Raw genomic sequence first — 17,553 nt, 5'->3', positions numbered from 1 at the left:
AGATGCAAACAGAGTCCGATAATTTTGTCTATTATGACCATAGCTCTTGCATTGTGAACATCTACGTTGTCGGCTGCCTTCCCCAACTAATGGAATCCTTTTCCTCCTAGGTTTTCCTGCTTGGCCTCGCCAACTTGGTGGCAAAACGATAAATTGTTGAACGTCATCGAGGATGTCCCACTCATTGGGATGCCCAACCGAGCGAATGGGAACCGAATATCCCTCCGCCCAAAATCGAGTCTTGTAATAGTCAGAGCAGAATTAAATGGCTGCACGTTTGCACTTACTGCCAAGGCAATGAAATCACAATTGGCGAACAATGTAAAAATTCAATTCATCATGCACAATACAACAAAACATGATTACTCATACCTTATTGCCGCCATGGCATGCGTGCAGGGAAGTAGATTAGACTGGAACTCACTTCATGAACACTCATTGGTGGAGAGGTTTACCACTATGTCCTTACTCTTGCCTATAACTTGAAACTCCACCCGATCGATTACTTGTATGGAAAAGTGACATGCTTCATCGAACTGTCTGTTCAACAGATTGATAGCCCAAGGGCTTATGGGTGTGGTCAAATTCAATGCCTCATTGTGCCAGTCATGGAACCAACGTTGAAAGATGCCTCTGATGCACTCGATCAACACCGTTTTTGGCATTTTTCTTGCATGCCTCATGCAGGAGTTAATACACTCCGCAGTGTTGGATGTCATTAACTTGTATCGCCTTACTAGTGACCGTGCACGTGCCCATCTCTTAGGGCCTAATCTCATAAGGCTGTCATAAGCAGGTTTGCAAAGCTGTTTCAGCTGATTCATATGTTTGTAAAAATCGATGACCCTATAACAGTTGGCAGCCATGGTGAAAATTGCTGCAACATCTTCACGCTTGAACCTGTTTTTAACGTTTTTCCCTAAGTGGTAATTGCATAGACTGTTATGATCGTCCTTGTACACTTTCTCAACTGCATTCTTAATGTCAAGATGCTGATCAGAAATGAACATTGCATTTTCAAGACAACCAATCGCACAACGCAATTGGTTAAGAAACCACGACCAAGACTCTTCGTCTTCAACGTGGCCAATGCCAAATGCAAGTGGATATATCTGCTTATTCGAATCTTTACATACCGCCATAAACAGAATACCCTTGAATCTACCTTTCAGATGTGTGGCATCGATAGCGACTACAAGACGCATTACAGCACTGACCCCCCGAATACATGACTCGAACTCCCAAAAACAATATTTGAATCGTTGTTCCCCATCAGTAGCGACACACGTGACAATACTGGGATTTTCAAGTTCCAACATAAGGAAATATGAGGGGAAAAGTTAGAATGACTCTTCCGGCAGACCAAACACAATACTCTTTGCATACTCCTTTGCTTGCCAGGCCTTACCATATAGGCATTGCAATCCCCACTTGCGATTCATCTCTTCCATTATTTTCTTTGGTCTCAATGGGGTTACACAATTTTCTTGCACCCTGCTGGAGATAAGTTCACCAATTACCCTCGCGCTTACAGCTCGGTACCCACATTGCAAACCATCGACAGTACATGTGTGTACCTTTTGCAACGTTTGAAGTTGCCAATATTCTTCCTCAAGCAACTTCGTTGCACGCAAAGCAAACTTGCATGCCTTATCCTTACAACCAACCTCAAAACGAGCGTGATATGACTTTTTAACTCTAAACTCGAAATACTCTTTTAATGCCAACATGCTCAAAGCTTGTTTCAATTCAGCCTTTGATGGAAACACTTTTCCACGATATAAGTGGTCGTCCATTGATCTGAATTTCTCACTCCTAATTATTTGGAAGGATATCATATCTAGCCCGAAAATAATCCATTGACGAGATACCACTGTATTTACCCTCTCTTGATCATTATCATCAGGAGAACGAATGCCGTTCTCAAGTGCGATGGTGCTCTCGTAAATAGGGTCCGTACCCTCAACATCTTCTAATTCAACGATTCTACCATTGTTATCCAACTCAACCTCTTCTAACACAAGAATTGTGGTATGACCTGTACCGCCATCTGCATGATTACATCAAACGTGATTGCCATGGTTGTTTGTTAGGAAATGCATGGTGTGGTATGTCAGAATAATTAACATTCTGTTCTTGGTGATTACTATGTTGGATACCGTGCTCATGTGGAATATCATTTGCATTTCCTGCCTTAACTGTCACAAACACAACAACTGCCCTCTCATCTCGCAGAAAACTTGCTGCATCTTCATCATCCTTGATAACTGTGCGCGAAAACCCTGCGGCATGGCTGAGTGATGCATGTAGCTCGATTTCATTATTATGTGAGTTGACCCCAACAACCTTTTCAACCAGCTTCACTAGTATCGAAAATGACAAATCACTCCCAACACTCGTGTCTCACCACCCTTGTAAGTGTCATCGACACAATGACCATCGTATGTAATCATAAGCTTCACATTTGGCAGGCCACTAAAATTTAACAGAAAATAAGTGTCACAATCAGTCAATTTATCAAAAATAGTCCCTCAATGCATAGAAACCACTTATGTAATGCCTAAGTCACATTTGGCTGATCACAGAAATTTAATAGAAATTAAGTGTCGCAATGTCTAATACACATTAATGCAATGCCTAATAACTAGTGAACAAACGCCCCTAAACAAGAGGAGAATTGCACAAGTCATGTGCCACCGCTCTCGCAATATATAACAATAGGTCACGTAATATATAAAAACCAGTCACGCAAGCCTAAAAAACTACTAAACAAAAGCCTCAAAACAACACATGAATTGCACAAGTCACGTGCCACCACTCTCGCATACATAACAACATGTCACGTAATATATAAAAACCAATCATGCAAGCCTAAAAAACTACTGAACAAAAGCCTCAAAACAATACATGAATTGCACAAGTCACGCGCCACCACCCTTGCTATAACAGGTAACGCAATATATAAAAACCAGTCACGCAAGCCTAAAAAACTATTGAACAAAAGTCTCAAAACAACACATGAATTGCACAAGTCATGCGCCACCACTCTCGCTACAACAGGTAACGCAATATATAAAAACTAGTCATGCACTGCCTAAAAAAGTATTGAATAAAAGTCTCAAAACAACATATGAATTGCACAAGTCAGTCACGCACCGCCAGGCTCGTAACACCTAAGAATAAGTTACTCAATGAATAATAAGCCTCAAAACAAAAGGTGAATTGCACAAGTCAAGCACCACCAGTCTCGTAATACCTAATAATAAGTCAATCGATGCCTAATATCCACTCACGTTATGCCAACTTAAACAGTCATGTACTAGCCCAACGTCATGCAATACATAACAACATGTCGCTATAGGTACTCTATTCCATATATATACAAACCATTCACGCAATGTCTCAACAAAAGATATGCATTGCACAATTCACGCACCGCGTATAACCCACTCTCCCAATACCTAATAATAGGTCACCTAATGCCTAACATCCACTCACGAAGTTATTCAGCATAATATAACTTAAACGAAGAAAATAACTCAAGAAAATATGTGCTCAATGAAAATAAAAATTGCTATAAAATTTATTCAAATTTTATTAAAAAGATCCCATCGAAAATATAAGGAGATGATAAAAAAAAAATGAATCATAGTTCATTTCTTCATAAGTTCATCTACTTTGAACTCTATCTCAACGAGAATCATTCCGTTGCTTAGGATGGCAGCCTCTAGGTCAAAAGTCCTTTGCATCAAGTTGTCGATGATGACTTGCATCTCCTGCTGGAATATGTGCAATTGGTCCCTCACACTCAAAGGCACTTCCTCCTTTTTGGAGGCTGCCTCTTTCCCCTTCTCGACTCTTGGATCTCTGAACGTCATTTTTCAATTATATGAGATTGATTATGTCACGACCCGGAACTCCCATCGGGCCCGTGACAACTGTCGCGACGTCCCGATAAGCACTAATTACCCCGAATGCCGATCGAAACCCCGCAAGACTTAGCATCAACTTCCGCATCTCCCCGGTGAGCGACAGTTATTAAATCTCGCATTTCAAGAAATCATAAGTTGTTTCCAACTCAAAACAATAAAAATATTATTTTCTAGCTCACTGGGGCATTTTCATCATTTTTCTTTTTGAAATTTCGAAATCCGAAAAAATGTAATATGTAAGTGGAAACACATATTTCATGATTTAAATTAAATTTTGAAGTCTAAAACATTCGTTTAAAGTAAAATTATAGCTATTTGAATATAATAAAAATATTAAATAAAATATTCTATTTTCTTAAAACACAATATTTTCAAAGTCTTCCTAAAATAACTTTTGTAGCGTAAGAGTAAAATAAATTTATTCATATAGTAATAAAGATAATTAAAGTATGAAATTTTGTTTACAGTGACACGTGGGCCCCCAACTAACCAAGAAGGTGTAGAGCTACGAACCCTTACTTCCTATGATGCAACTCCGAGATTAATTCTCGTCTTAATCAACTATCAACAAACTGTCCTGAGCCTGAAAAATGGATAGGAAGAGGGGTGAGATTAAATAATCCCAGTGAGTAAACAATTACCATCAAAAGCATCTAAAGCCGAGTAGATGGAGACAATATAAAAACGTTATATCTCAATAATGTTCATAACACAAAATTCGTTTCAATCTATACCAAATAATTTCTTTTCATCAAAATTTCTCTGACTTATGAATTTTTTTAAACTTGGCCCCTGCCAATATCATTCTCGCGGGTACCTTTGTCAAGGTATCCCACTGAGACCGCCAAGGCTGTTCAATGACCTATACCCATAAACATGTTTTCACATCTGACACACAGCCGTTCCTTGGCGTTGGCTGAGTCTCACTCTCACGTGGTGGCCCGAACGTGAGGTGCACTCAAATCATACCTCAGGAGATACTTCACCCAACATCTCCCCCCGAAGGTAAGTATATAATTGAGTTACCGTGCCCCTCTCATAGGCAGTCCACGGAAACCCCCACCACTGCAGTGACCGTTTAATATACCACCAGACCCATAAAAATTTTAGTAGCATAATATGGCGAATAAAATGTAATTCAGTCTACCGAGACCAATCCAAAACTGTTCATATATTTCATGCCAACCCCAAAAATTTAGCCATCATGCTACCATATTGTCATAAGCTCCAATTTCAATAACATATAAAATCATAAATTTCAACACAGTCTCCATATACTCAATTTTCCCAAAACAATATTTGATTTTAAAACCAGTATAAATCTCATTTTTATTAAAAAACATTTTAATTGGAAAACATAATATTTTATAATTTAAATTCACCATTCAATAAAAGCATCAAACAAGTATAATTACTCTAGATATTTAAGACGATAAATTGTCCACTCACAGTTCTAGGAGTCGATGTACTCCTAATCCCAGTCTTCAAGCACAATTTTGGTACTTTTACCAGTGTAATTTGCTCACCACCTATCCACAATGTACAATACATAATTCACCACATCAATGCTTGACCATTATAAAATCAATTCAGGCTCGGTATATATGCATGATATGACATGCAACTTATCCGACTATCGCTTAAATTCGGTGCTGACTTAATTCGGCCTATTACCCGATTAAATTACTAACGCGTCCAATTTAATCTCAAATTAATTTTTTTCAGTTTCTATATCTCAATTGCACCCAAATTGACTTAATGTCCCTCGGCGTGGTGCAAATTATCAATCTTGATAGTAAATTACGAAAATACCCCTAATGGGTAAAAATTCATATTTTTGCTCCAAAAATTTCCATTATTTTTCTAGACTCATAATTCATCATTATTCATCATAATTCCTCAAATAAACATCAAGATCATCAGCCAATATTCCCTTAGAAAATTCAGCCAATAATGGTAATGGAGGAAAATAAATTCTTTTCTTGTTGTTTTGTTCCTAAATATGCTAAACTAACTTAAAACACTAACATAACTTAAAATCAAATTAATCTAACAAGTTTCTCTCTCCTAACCCATTTTTTCAGAATTGAATTCATCCTCATATCACATGATTCAACCATGAAAAATGATGGGAAATGCATGGGAAAGGTAAAGCACAAGTCAAAATCAAGAAATTTTACCTTTGGTCACTTGTTTCCTTGAATTTTCACCAATTTTTCCTTGAATTTCTCCCCCTAGGTTTTTGTTTTTCTTTTCCCTTTTGTTTTCTTGCTATGGCCGGCCATAATGAAGAGAAAATGGTGGTGTGGGCTGATTTTTATAGTTAAATAATATAATAATCTAAACTTGCCACATGTCACTACATTATTGGTCTATTTTTTAAATTCTTATCTTTCAAGCTTTAAATCTCCACCACACATTATTCATTAAAATATCCATAACTTAGATAAAATTCTCAAACTTATCCAAAGTCTTGGTGAAGTAATTTTTGATATTTACACTTTTGCCCCCGTAAAAATAAAAAAATTACATTTTTGCCCCAAAAATTGAAAAATTACCCATAGACATATTTTTTATCCCTTATACTCATATCATTCCCCAATTTGTCAAATGTGATCTAAATTCTCTCAAAATCTCAAATTTTGTCCGCAGATGGAAAAATTACAATTTTACCCCTAATAGTGAAAATTTCAATTTGACTCCGAATTGATCCTCGAACTCCTAATTACCATTTTGAGTCATCCCTGAACTGTGAAACTCTTAATTTCACCTTAAAATTCCTATTTGAACTAGTTCGAGGCTTAATCGACTTAATGATACCATTATGGGCAATATCGTCTTTTAACGATTTCTCGAACTTCCTAAATATACAAACATTCTATCGAGCATGTGAATGATATTATAATTATTTTACAAAGCAGGGTTTGACAGATTAAGATAATTGAATTTGATTCAAATGGTTAATGGTTCCCTTTATTTATAGGCATGAAAACTAACTCTTCGTTTTCTACACCCATATCAGTGCAATGAAGGGGGGTTGAATTGGTTATTAAGTACCTGTTCGGCCTGCCCTTTCATCTTATCTACCTCTTAAAACAAAAGCCAAATCAAACATCATTTTCCAAGAAATTCTTAATGAAAAGCAGCTTAAAGGTTTTGTCTCTTTTTCACTAATCAAAAAAGATTTTAATATTACCTCTTTTCTCTTTTCCAAGAAATTCGTTATCGTTTCCTATTTTCTCTTTTTTTTTTAATTTAAGTATCATAATAAACTAACCAAAATCTAAAACTATTGCTACTATTCAAGTATGAAATTATATATAAACTTCAAGAATTATATTAGAGCTTATTAGGTTATTGAAGATGACACTCAATATCCTTTTATGGTAATTTTAACCGAAATTACAGCTTATATAATTTATTTTGTTAACAGTTTACCAAACAACTTTAGCCTATTTCTCTTCTAATTTTACACAATTTGTTATTAAGCGGGTTGAATCAGTAGATAATCACCTTCAGCATTAGGTAGCTAAAGTCACGCAATGCTTACAAATAGGTCACGCAATGCTCAACAAATATTCAGTCATGTAACGCTTGTCACGCAACGCTCAACAAATATTAAGTCACGTAATGCCTATAAAGAACTCACACAATGCTCAACAAATATTCAGTCATGTAATATTCAGTCACGTAATACTTGTCACACAACGCTCAACATATATTCAGTCACGTAATGCCTATAAAGAACTCACGCAATGCTCAACAAATATTCAGGCAGCTAATGCCAAATAAACAAGTAATAATTCCTAATATCCAGTCACACATCCTAATATCCAGTGACTCGATGCCTAACAAATATTCACGCATCGCCTATAAACTGATTAACTTCGCTACCCCCAGCCAGATTTAAGTTTCTAAACTCATATAGTTTACCCATCAATTTTTTCATTTTATAAATAACCCTAAATAAACGCAAGAACCCATAACAAATACCTTGATGTCATCTCTGCACTTTGAGATCGTGAGAAAGTTGGCTGCCGATATAGACCTCGATGGTGTTGGAGAGTTGGACGGAGGGATAGTTAAATCTAAATCGAGATTTAATTTTGAAATTTTAAGCTGAATGGCGAGAGAGCAGAAAGAAAGAAACTGAGACGCGCCTTCATTTGGATTAATTGGATTAAAGGGTATTCTTGTCAAGTCATGTCAAATATTAGCTAAAAACAGTTAAAATTATAAAGACGGTTATTTTTGAAATCACCTTACTATGAAGGTCATTTCTCATAATTTCCTCTTATAAGAACATGAAAAACATTTAAGCTAGTCAACTAAGACCTGGTATACATGCTTGCACTGTATGCATGATGAATCTGGCCTTTCTAACATCGCAAACCTAAACAGATATTCTCATATATTGTCACCCACAAAAACAATATCCACTAGGCAAAATCATAGTCAGCTAACTCGTTTTGAGAACAAATTATCAAGTAATATTCGCAGCACAGGACAGACAAAAACATCCATATGGGGTACAAAATTTGTTGTATAAATTAGAATGATTAATTTCAAATGTCAGGCTTATACAGCATGACATGAACAGATAAGCGACCCGAGATAGCCCAATACTCACTAATATTCTCCAACTAAAAGTGCCTTTATGATAGCATTGGAAGTCCCATCAGCTAGAGGAAAGAAATGCCCAGCACCTGAAAGCTCATGGTAGAGTATCCAGGGAAGTTGTTGGGCAATGTAGCGGTTCATTGTAACGGGCACAATTCTATCCTGATTCCCATGCCAAAGGTGTACAAAACCCTCATTGTTGGGAAATGGATTTTCCAGATCCAAAGGATCAAATTCCCAGGCTCCTTGTCCAACTATAAGATCACGATGTAGGGACTCGAATTCTCCTTGCTGAGTAACTTGTTGTGACTGGAAGGAATGAAACAAAAGTATTAATCATACCATAAATCCAAAATTCAATTACCTTGTAATATTATAAGGGAAAAAGGTTGAAGGAGAGAACTGACATGATAAGACAATCTGCCTACATAGAAATTGACGGAAATATACTTTTTATTAGAAAACAGTACCCAATAGTCTTACACCGAAACTACAGTCAATGAGAGGTAACATCTGATGTTTTGACCAAGAATTCCAACCTTAAATCTGAGAAAGGAAAGAAATCTAATATCTTTTCTGCTCTCAAATACTTAATATTGGAGTCAGAACTTATGAAATACATCATTACACTATGAGCCTTTCTTTGACAAAAAGCAAATAGGTGCACTTACATACTGCTATGCATTTCTGGCAAAACCAATAAAATGATGCAGAGCAACAGAATTCATGTGAAGATTTGTCAAAGGTAGATTACTCAATATAGTTAAAAGGATGGCTGAATTAATTGATGAAATCTCTTTGCTAAGCTGTTTTCTCCATTTTTCTACTAACTGTTTACAACTAACATGGTTTTTAGATCTCCTACTACAATTAAACTGTGTTCCTTTCCCTTTGTTAAAAATGGTATTGTTTATTTCTGTTATGAATTATGGTTCTCGTAATTTTGGGTCTCGGGTCTCTTAACATATTTTCTCCTGTGATTTTTTTTTTCCGGAAGAGCTTCAACTACCAGTTGGTAAAGATTTCAGGTTAGAAATTAAATAAATAAGAGTTTTGAACTTGAGAACTATGAGAATCTACAAAGAATATTGAATCGTGGACACTGTCACTAAGTTAATATTGCTTACAACATCAATAATCTTATGGCTTTTTTTATATTATTGTTTGACAGCACCAAACCATTTTCTAGATATCATGATTGCATTTTGCTTCCATTTAGTCCCCCACCCCAACCACAAAATAAAATAAATAGATAAAACAAAATACAGGAACCTCTTTTGTAAAGAGAGATGCATACCGCAAAATTCTTTCTTGCAGAAATCTGAGACATAATTTCTTTGTCCTGGCTGGACAAAATATCAGAATTGCCAGCTAAAACACTAGAAGCAGGGAACAATTTTTGAGTGTTCCACCAATAGACAAGCCATGGAGTGTAGTGAGCAACACGGATAACCCATTGGTCTTGAGGTGTCTTCTGATTGAAAGCTTCATTAGATATGTTTACAGGAAAATGAGGCCACCAATAGTTAACAGCTGGAGCTAATAGTGTCACTCCCGCTAACCTGTTTGGAGTTGCAAATGTGCCACAGATATGAGAAAAGAAAGAAAATGTGACTGTTAGATGAACTTCGGTGGCAAAGCGCCTACTGGTTCATTTTATCTTGTGCTTAGCTTAGCCAACAATACCTGTTAGGGATGTACTTGAGACAACTCCAAATCACCTGCCCACCCATGGAATAGCCAATTACATAGAATTTGGATCCTAGTCCTAACTGATCAGCAAGCTCCTCTATATCCAAGGCCATGCTCTTTACTGTTCGTTTTGGATTAGGATCACTTTCTCCATAACCTGGTCTGTCAAAAGACACAATGTAGATCCCTAACTCCTCAACAACTTCCTGAAAGAAACCGTCAAAAAGTCAATGATACACTAACTTTTTAACATATTAAACATTAAAACTTAAGAGGAGAGACTGAAAAATAAAGAAAAATAAGCCACTCAATAAGTACCGGAGATAGAGTAGTTGCAACAGCAGCATCATGCCTACCAGAATTGAAACCATGCACATAGATAATTTTATACTTGGCCACATCTCTTGGAACACCATGTTCTTTGTAGGCCAAATACCTTCTATCTCGAAGCTTTATTCTTGGTGCTGTAACAGTAGGCCCATTAGGAGAGCCGCATATCTTGGGTGGAGGTGGTTGGATCGCCTGGTAAACCCATGACAAAATCCCCACAAACAAGACTGCTAGTATTTTCTGGAATATACCTGAAAATTTCTACCTTAAAACTACCACTTCGAGGTAAAAGCAGAATAAATCTAAATGAACATAGTCACAAGCCAATCAAAACAAATCCCAAGAAAAGAAAAATCTGTTCTCAACCGTTCAAAGCAGTGATCAGAAACAGTAAATTCCATTTTTTTAGCACATAATTACATCTGCTTATCAACTAAATACAGCACCAGAAAAGTAAACATCACTATACACATGAAGAAAGCTTGAAAGTTGAAGTAAGATTAGATCAAATAAAATGAAAAGTAAAGCAAAACCCACCTGGAGGAAGCTTGAAAGAAGTGCTCTGATTAGATTTTCTGGTGTGAGCCCTGGCTGATGCTGCTGATATCTTCCTGTTAACTTCTCCCGCCATATTTTATCTCTCAAAACAACACCCCCTAACCTGAAAAGGATAGACTAGCTAAAATAGTTCATTGAGATAAGGTGGAAGTCAACAGAGTAAGCTAGGGACTTAATTTGATGTTTATATTAATTGGCATAAACCATTACTTTCTTTCTTAAATTGTGTTTTTTTGTTTGGGGGTAAGAGATTAATGCAAGTTATGGTCAAAACTCAAAAGTTTGACTTCAACTTTAAAAATAAACTATTCAGAGTTCCAAAAGAAAAGTTAATACGTTGTTTTCTTTTGGTTAAAAGGAAAAAAATGACTTAGCCATTCGAGTGGAATGAGTAAAAGCAATAAAATAAATTTAACTTCTCTATAAATTTGATTAACATGACACAAATACAATATAAAATTTAAATTAATTTATATTTGGAATTATTATATTTCATATTTTAAACCTATCAAGTATTAATTGTGTTAACATATTTAAGTTATGATTCTTATCTACATTAAATGAATTAATTCGTTTAATTAACAAATTATCATATCTATATTATATTTTAATTTGTATAATTCGTTTATGAATAAGAAAACAATTTATTTTAGACGAATTTTTTAATTTTACAAGAGTAAGAAGATAAATACTTAGGAAAACTCTTGTTCTCTTCTTTCCTTAATTTTTATATTTGAAAAGTGACTTCCAAAATATAGAAAAAAAAAAGTTTTAAAGTTTCTTCTTCATTACCGCCACCGAGCATGCCATCTTTTTCCTTTTCTCCTCTCACGGTACTCACCCTCAAATCTTCATCTCTCTCCAAATTCTTTTTATGATGCTAGGGCTCCATCTTAAATTCCTAATCTCCAAGGCCACTCATCCAACACATCTACCTTTTAAGGAGAAGATAATAACCGTGACGAAGTAATATCAAAATAAATGCAATTTAAATCTGATCCACACCAAATACACTTAAAAGAGAGACAGAAAAAATGATCAATGACAATGAAAATGTCGTCAAATTGAATGAATAAGAATATCATGTCAAAGTCCTGAAAAGCTTATAAACGTGAACGTTATATATTTTGCTTCGCTAGATTAATCTTTTGGAATGAAAATAATGACCCGTGACATATACATCTAGGGATGTCAATGGGTCGGGTACCTTATAATTTCGAGGTATCCGAACCCTAACCCTATTAAAAATTAACTACCCTAATCCTATTAACTATCCGAATAATTTAAAAATTACTACCTTAACCCTAACCTTAATACGTTCTTACTATCCTATAATTACCCTAACCCGTTTAAATACCGGATTAAATAAAAAAATTATTAAAATCTTCTTCATGGGTACCCAATTACCCAATTAACTTTTCTAATTTCATAACTTCTCTTTAGATTTATATATTATAAGTTTATATAAACAAAAGTATATATACTGTAATTAATAATTTTATAAGTTATAATTTTTACAATGTTAATATAAAATAAAAAGTAAATATATTTATATTTAAAGTACATATATATATATATATACACACACACTCATACATAAAAAATATTATAATATATAAAATAATAATTATATTTCTTATAAATTAACACAATATATAAACTATATATATTAAAAGACATTACAAGTTAATTAACAATAGTAGTTTCATGAATTAATTTAATTAATTATAAGAATTTGTTCTTAATTTCAAGAAATTAAAAAAAAAAACAGTTAAGTTTTAAAACTATTCTAATCTCAAAAGCTTTCTTTAAGTATATATATTATAAGATTATATAAATAATGGTATATATATTATAATTAATAATTTTATAAGACATAATTTTTATAATGTTAATACAAAATAAAAAGTAAATATATGTATATTAAAAGTACATATATAATGATAATTATATTCTTTTATAATATGATATAATATTCAAATTATTTAAACATAATTAACAATCTAATAATTTTTTAATTTAAATATATTAATGTCATCATATTAATAATTAAAATAACCATACTTTTCATATATTTATTAGTTTTTAATAATAAAAAAATTACATGTAGAGTTAATAAAAATTGTAAATTTTTAATTTAATTATTAAAATAATAATAAAATATTTATAAATATTAATAGAGTTCAGGTAACGGGTACCTAATGAGTGGTACCCGAACCCTATCCGAATCTGATTCGGGTAGTGAAATCACTACCCGAACCCTACCTAAAATCCTTTTATGAAATACTCTAATCCGGTGTAACTAAGTAGGGTATATAGGGTACCCGTTGACATCCCTACATACATCTACAGCCAGCGAAACATTAGAAAAAATAAGAGCCCATAAAAGGGATAGACCGTCGGATTGAGGAAGAATCGAAGAAATACCCCCTGTATCAGAGGGGCACTGCCATCTTCTTATCATGTGCTTAGTAAAATTTATTCATGCGTACAAAACTGTTACTACTACATTGTTCAAAAGTTCGACAATCTAAACAATAGACAGAAAAAAGGATACTTCTAGAAATCCCAGTCCCTGGACTATCCCCTCTTCAAAAATAAATGAATAAACCTTATTTTCCCTTGTAACATTGTATAGTCTGGTTATAAACTGATGAGGGATGCTGGGATAAGGGTCAAAACCTACGAAGGTGTCTCCTTTTCACCGACCAAAAGTGCCTTCACTATGTTATTAGACATCCCATCCGCATGTGGAAACATATGTCCTGCACCAGGTAGTTCATGGTAGTGAATCCATGGGAGTTGTTGCACGATGTAGCGTTGCAATGTAACAGGCACAAGCCTATCTTCATCTCCATGCCACAGGTGCACAGAGCCCTCATTATTAGGAAAGGGGTTGTCCAGATCCATTGGAGAGAATTCCCATGTTCCAAATCCAATGTTTAGGTCACGATGCAGGGACTCGTATTCACCTTGCTGTCTTACTAGTGCCTAAGGGGAGGACAGACAAAAGATTATGATGATGGCAATACCAGAGAATATATATAGAGTTCCAAATTCAATTATAAAGAAGATACAAAGAGCGGGAAAAACAAGAAAAAGAGAGATTATTGATAGTGCAAAAAACTCTATTTGTTACAGACAGAGATTCATTCAGTAGATGCGCTAAGAATACTTGAATTTTCACTATCTCCACTATGGAAAACCACTACCACCACAGACAAGCAGTTCAAGTTCAAGGAACTACCATTAATCCACCACAACCATTCACTACAATAAAATCCTTATACCGCCAACAGATGCCCATAACTGAACCAACACAATCCACAAACACAACTAATCACAGCTCAAATATGAGTCAAAACAAAAACAATTTTTCGACCAGATTTCACAAACAAAAATGCAGCAGACAACCAAAGACCACATCATCAGTGACTTAAACTGCTAAGACAACAATTAAACTGCAGAAATCAATAGTGAATTTGGACATTGAACACAAAGGTGCAGTTTTTGAAGGTTAGGATTTTGGTGCATGTCAGTGAGAGAGAATCTTACCAAATGAAAGTAGGCTTTCTAATGAAAATGTTACCAAATTGTTATTGGAGTTGGAGAATTATACCCTATTTCAAATGTAAGCAGAGATCATTAGCATCAATTTATGTCACTGCCCCAATTATCATTCTCATAGACTTGCCAATCTTAGGAAAAAAGCACCATTCACAGCCAAGTACAACCAGTGTAGCCTCATCTATGGAGTATGACCAAAATACTCACAGAAAATAAATGCATAATTGCATGTGAGAAAAAAATCTGTCACTTAGTGCCAAACAACAAAACATAAATTTAATAAACTTGTCAAGGGAGGCATAGTGTTCTGCAGCCAATATGGTACTTTTCTTAAACTGCCACGAGTAATTGAGTTGGTTCATTACCTCTATTAGTTTTATCTTTTGTAATAGTACTGATATATGTAACACAAGGAACTCTTTGGCAGATAGAAATACATACCCTGTGATTCCTTGTAGAGACTATCTTGGGCAAGAGTTCTTTGTCCTGACTAGAAAGAATATCAGTACTGTGAGCGATGACGCTAGAACTAGGGAACCATTTTTGAGTGTTCCACCAGTAGGTAAGCCAGGAAGCATAGTGAGACACACGAAGTGTCCATTGGTCTTGTGGTAACTGTTGGTGATATGCTTCTTTAGATAAGTTTGTAGGAAAACCAGACCACCAGTAGTTGACAACTGGCGCTACCAATGTTGCCCCAGCTAACCTGTTGGAGTTGCAAATATCCCTCACATGAGAAAACGTGAAAAAGCAAGCAGTATAGCAACAGCAGTACAAACATCATACGTATTCTCTTTCTCTCTTCATATGTTGCATTCAAGTAGTTCAGCAACAGATTACCTGTGAGGGATGTACTTGAGGCAGCTCCAAATCACCTGCCCCCCCATAGAAAATCCAATTACATAAAACTTGGATCCCAGTCCCAATTGATCAGCAAGCTCTTCTATATCCAAAGCCATACTCTTTACAGTTCGTCTTGGATTAGGGTCACTCTCTCCATAACCTGGTCTGTCAAAAGACACAATGTAGACCCCTAAAGTTTCAACAATTTCCTGGAAGAAACAACCATGAAGTCAAATGACACTTACTTCAACATGTTACAATTGAAAGCTCAGACCACCACTCAAAATAATATAGAAGAATGAAAAAACAAATAAATACCAGAGACAGGGTAGTGGCAACAACAGCATCATGCCTACAACAATCAAAGCCATGGACAAAGACAATTTTGTACTTCGCTTTATCTCGTGGTACACCATGCTCTTTGTAGGCCAAATGCCTTCCATCCTTCAGCTTTATTCTTGATGCAGTGACAGGTAGACCATCTGGAGAGCCGCATGTCTTGGGTAGAGGAGGCTGGATCGCCTGATAAGCCCATGCCAAAATCCCCACAGACAAGACCAACAGTATCTTCGTGAATATCCCTGCAATTTTTGAGTTATAATCAAACAGTCTACAATATTAGACATATCAATTTGAAAGAAATGGCAGTGACAGGACATCATCTGTGGAACAAGACAACGTGTAAACAAAATGCCTTTATAGATCACCCAACTTGAAATATACAACTCTAAGGCAACAAAAAGCCCTTCTTTTACCATTAAAAGACGCAGAAGCCCTTTCTTTAGCAAAATGAAGAATTCAACTCACGTTACTCCTTTCTATAAAAAAAAGGAATGATTTTTACATCAAGCCAAGCTAAAAGTTCAGGTCTTGACTCTAGACCCAAATACTCAGTGAATGCAAAGAATAATTAATCATACAATCTCAGCAGAAACAATGAGAAATGAAAACCCAAACTTCATTACACTGAGATGATTGAATGTTTCAAAATTCTGCAAGAAATGAAGAATCGAAGATCCAAAATTTTCAACTTTCTTATGCTTTCTAAGAAGAAAAGGAGGGTAATAACAGAAACAAGGTGACCCAGATAAAAGAAAATTGTGGAATTTTACAATGAGAATATAACCAAAAGCAGATCAAATTAAAGGTAGACTTTCTTTTTTTTTTTTTAATTTTGAAAAAAGAAAACCCACCTGAAGGAAGCTTGAAAGAAGTGTTTTCCTTGGCTCTTCTAGTGTGAGCTCTTGCTGATGCAGCTGATATTTTCCTATTAACTCCTGCCATTTTTTTGGTCTCTTTAAACAAAATCCACCACAAAAACAATCTCCCAAGGTGTCCAAAGAAAATATGGACTGGAGAAAATCAAAGCAACCAACGAAACAACTTAGACAGAGGAGTTTTGCTTTGTTTTGTTTTGTTCTGTTTTTAGTATGATTAAGACATGTGATAGTTTTACTCTTTTCTGATTTTTACAAGGATGACTGAAATGGACACTCTTTTTAAGGAAGTTGCTAACTAGCCGTGATGGATTAAGGTACAAAGGTAAAGGCTTTCTTGGTAAATTAGACATTTTTAGCATGTTCAAGCTTAAACCTTGAAAAGCCCGGGTTATCTATGTAATTATGAGAGTTTGAATGATTGCTTTTCCTACTTACTGTGGACTAAGCTTAATTTGACTGGTCAAGGCTCAAGAGTTCCTATTAGGCATATTATTTTTTAATCAATGTAATATCTAGAAAAGAAATAATTCAAGAAATTATAATTTTGTGCACTGCTACCATATCACAATGATATATTTAACTTTATAAATTAAATCTCTCATGTTAACTCTAAAATGTTTATACGTTTCTTTACTCTCAAAGTAAATAATGCTATTAGTACTTGATTTTTTTCTCTCATATACAGTTATTTATTTTATGCTTCTTTAAATAATAAAAACTAGGCTTTGATTCATTTACTCATACAATGGCTGTCAATTATTAAGAGAAATAATATATACATATTATATAAT

The 17,553-nt window shown here is 35.0% G+C and overlaps 2 protein-coding genes and 1 long non-coding RNA gene across 3 annotated transcripts; all 3 read right to left on the bottom strand.

Annotated features, from left to right (window-relative positions):
- Positions 1 to 3,612: 3,612 nt before the first annotated feature.
- On the bottom strand, positions 3,613 to 6,208 carry LOC148762386 (uncharacterized). Its single transcript, XR_016026426.1, has 3 exons — positions 6,113 to 6,208; positions 5,382 to 5,461; positions 3,613 to 4,515 (listed from the first exon to the last, which is right to left on the bottom strand). It is a non-coding gene; the product is annotated as an uncharacterized LOC148762386 (long non-coding RNA).
- Positions 6,209 to 8,374: 2,166 nt separating this feature from the next.
- LOC18598225 (uncharacterized) lies at positions 8,375 to 11,320 on the bottom strand. The gene is made up of 5 exons (XM_007027658.3): positions 11,112 to 11,320; positions 10,563 to 10,825; positions 10,239 to 10,450; positions 9,850 to 10,114; positions 8,375 to 8,861 (listed from the first exon to the last, which is right to left on the bottom strand). The coding sequence occupies exons 1-5, from the start codon at positions 11,203 to 11,205 to the stop codon at positions 8,562 to 8,564; spliced, it is 1,134 nt and encodes a 377-aa protein (XP_007027720.3). The 5' UTR covers positions 11,206 to 11,320; the 3' UTR covers positions 8,375 to 8,561.
- A 2,216-nt stretch (positions 11,321 to 13,536) lies between these two features.
- On the bottom strand, positions 13,537 to 16,958 carry LOC18598224 (uncharacterized). Its single transcript, XM_007027657.3, has 5 exons — positions 16,736 to 16,958; positions 15,861 to 16,123; positions 15,540 to 15,751; positions 15,141 to 15,405; positions 13,537 to 14,123 (listed from the first exon to the last, which is right to left on the bottom strand). The coding sequence occupies exons 1-5, from the start codon at positions 16,824 to 16,826 to the stop codon at positions 13,815 to 13,817; spliced, it is 1,140 nt and encodes a 379-aa protein (XP_007027719.3). The 5' UTR covers positions 16,827 to 16,958; the 3' UTR covers positions 13,537 to 13,814.
- Positions 16,959 to 17,553: the final 595 nt, after the last annotated feature.

Source organism: Theobroma cacao, chromosome 5, assembly GCF_053813885.1.
Source record: "Theobroma cacao isolate CCN51 chromosome 5, ASM5381388v1, whole genome shotgun sequence".
Lineage (NCBI taxonomy): Eukaryota > Viridiplantae > Streptophyta > Magnoliopsida > Malvales > Malvaceae > Theobroma > Theobroma cacao.
The sequence above is the reverse complement of the archived record's forward strand: the minus strand, read 5'-3'. Positions and strand labels throughout refer to the sequence as shown.

Excerpts from the sequence above, each read along its gene's own strand:
- LOC18598225 (XM_007027658.3), bottom strand. The coding sequence starts at position 11,205 with ATGGCGGGAGAAGTTAACAGGAAGATATCAGCAGCATCAGCCAGGGCT. Across the intron at positions 10,826-11,111 it reads TTCTTTCAAGCTTCCTCCAG|GTATATTCCAGAAAATACTA; the intron begins GTGGGTTTTGCT and ends AGAAATTTTCAG. Across the intron at positions 10,451-10,562 it reads TTGCAACTACTCTATCTCCG|GAAGTTGTTGAGGAGTTAGG; the intron begins GTACTTATTGAG and ends GGTTTCTTTCAG.
- LOC18598224 (XM_007027657.3), bottom strand. The coding sequence starts at position 16,826 with ATGGCAGGAGTTAATAGGAAAATATCAGCTGCATCAGCAAGAGCTCAC. Across the intron at positions 15,752-15,860 it reads TTGCCACTACCCTGTCTCTG|GAAATTGTTGAAACTTTAGG; the intron begins GTATTTATTTGT and ends TGTTTCTTCCAG. Across the intron at positions 15,406-15,539 it reads CTCAAGTACATCCCTCACAG|GTTAGCTGGGGCAACATTGG; the intron begins GTAATCTGTTGC and ends CAACTCCAACAG.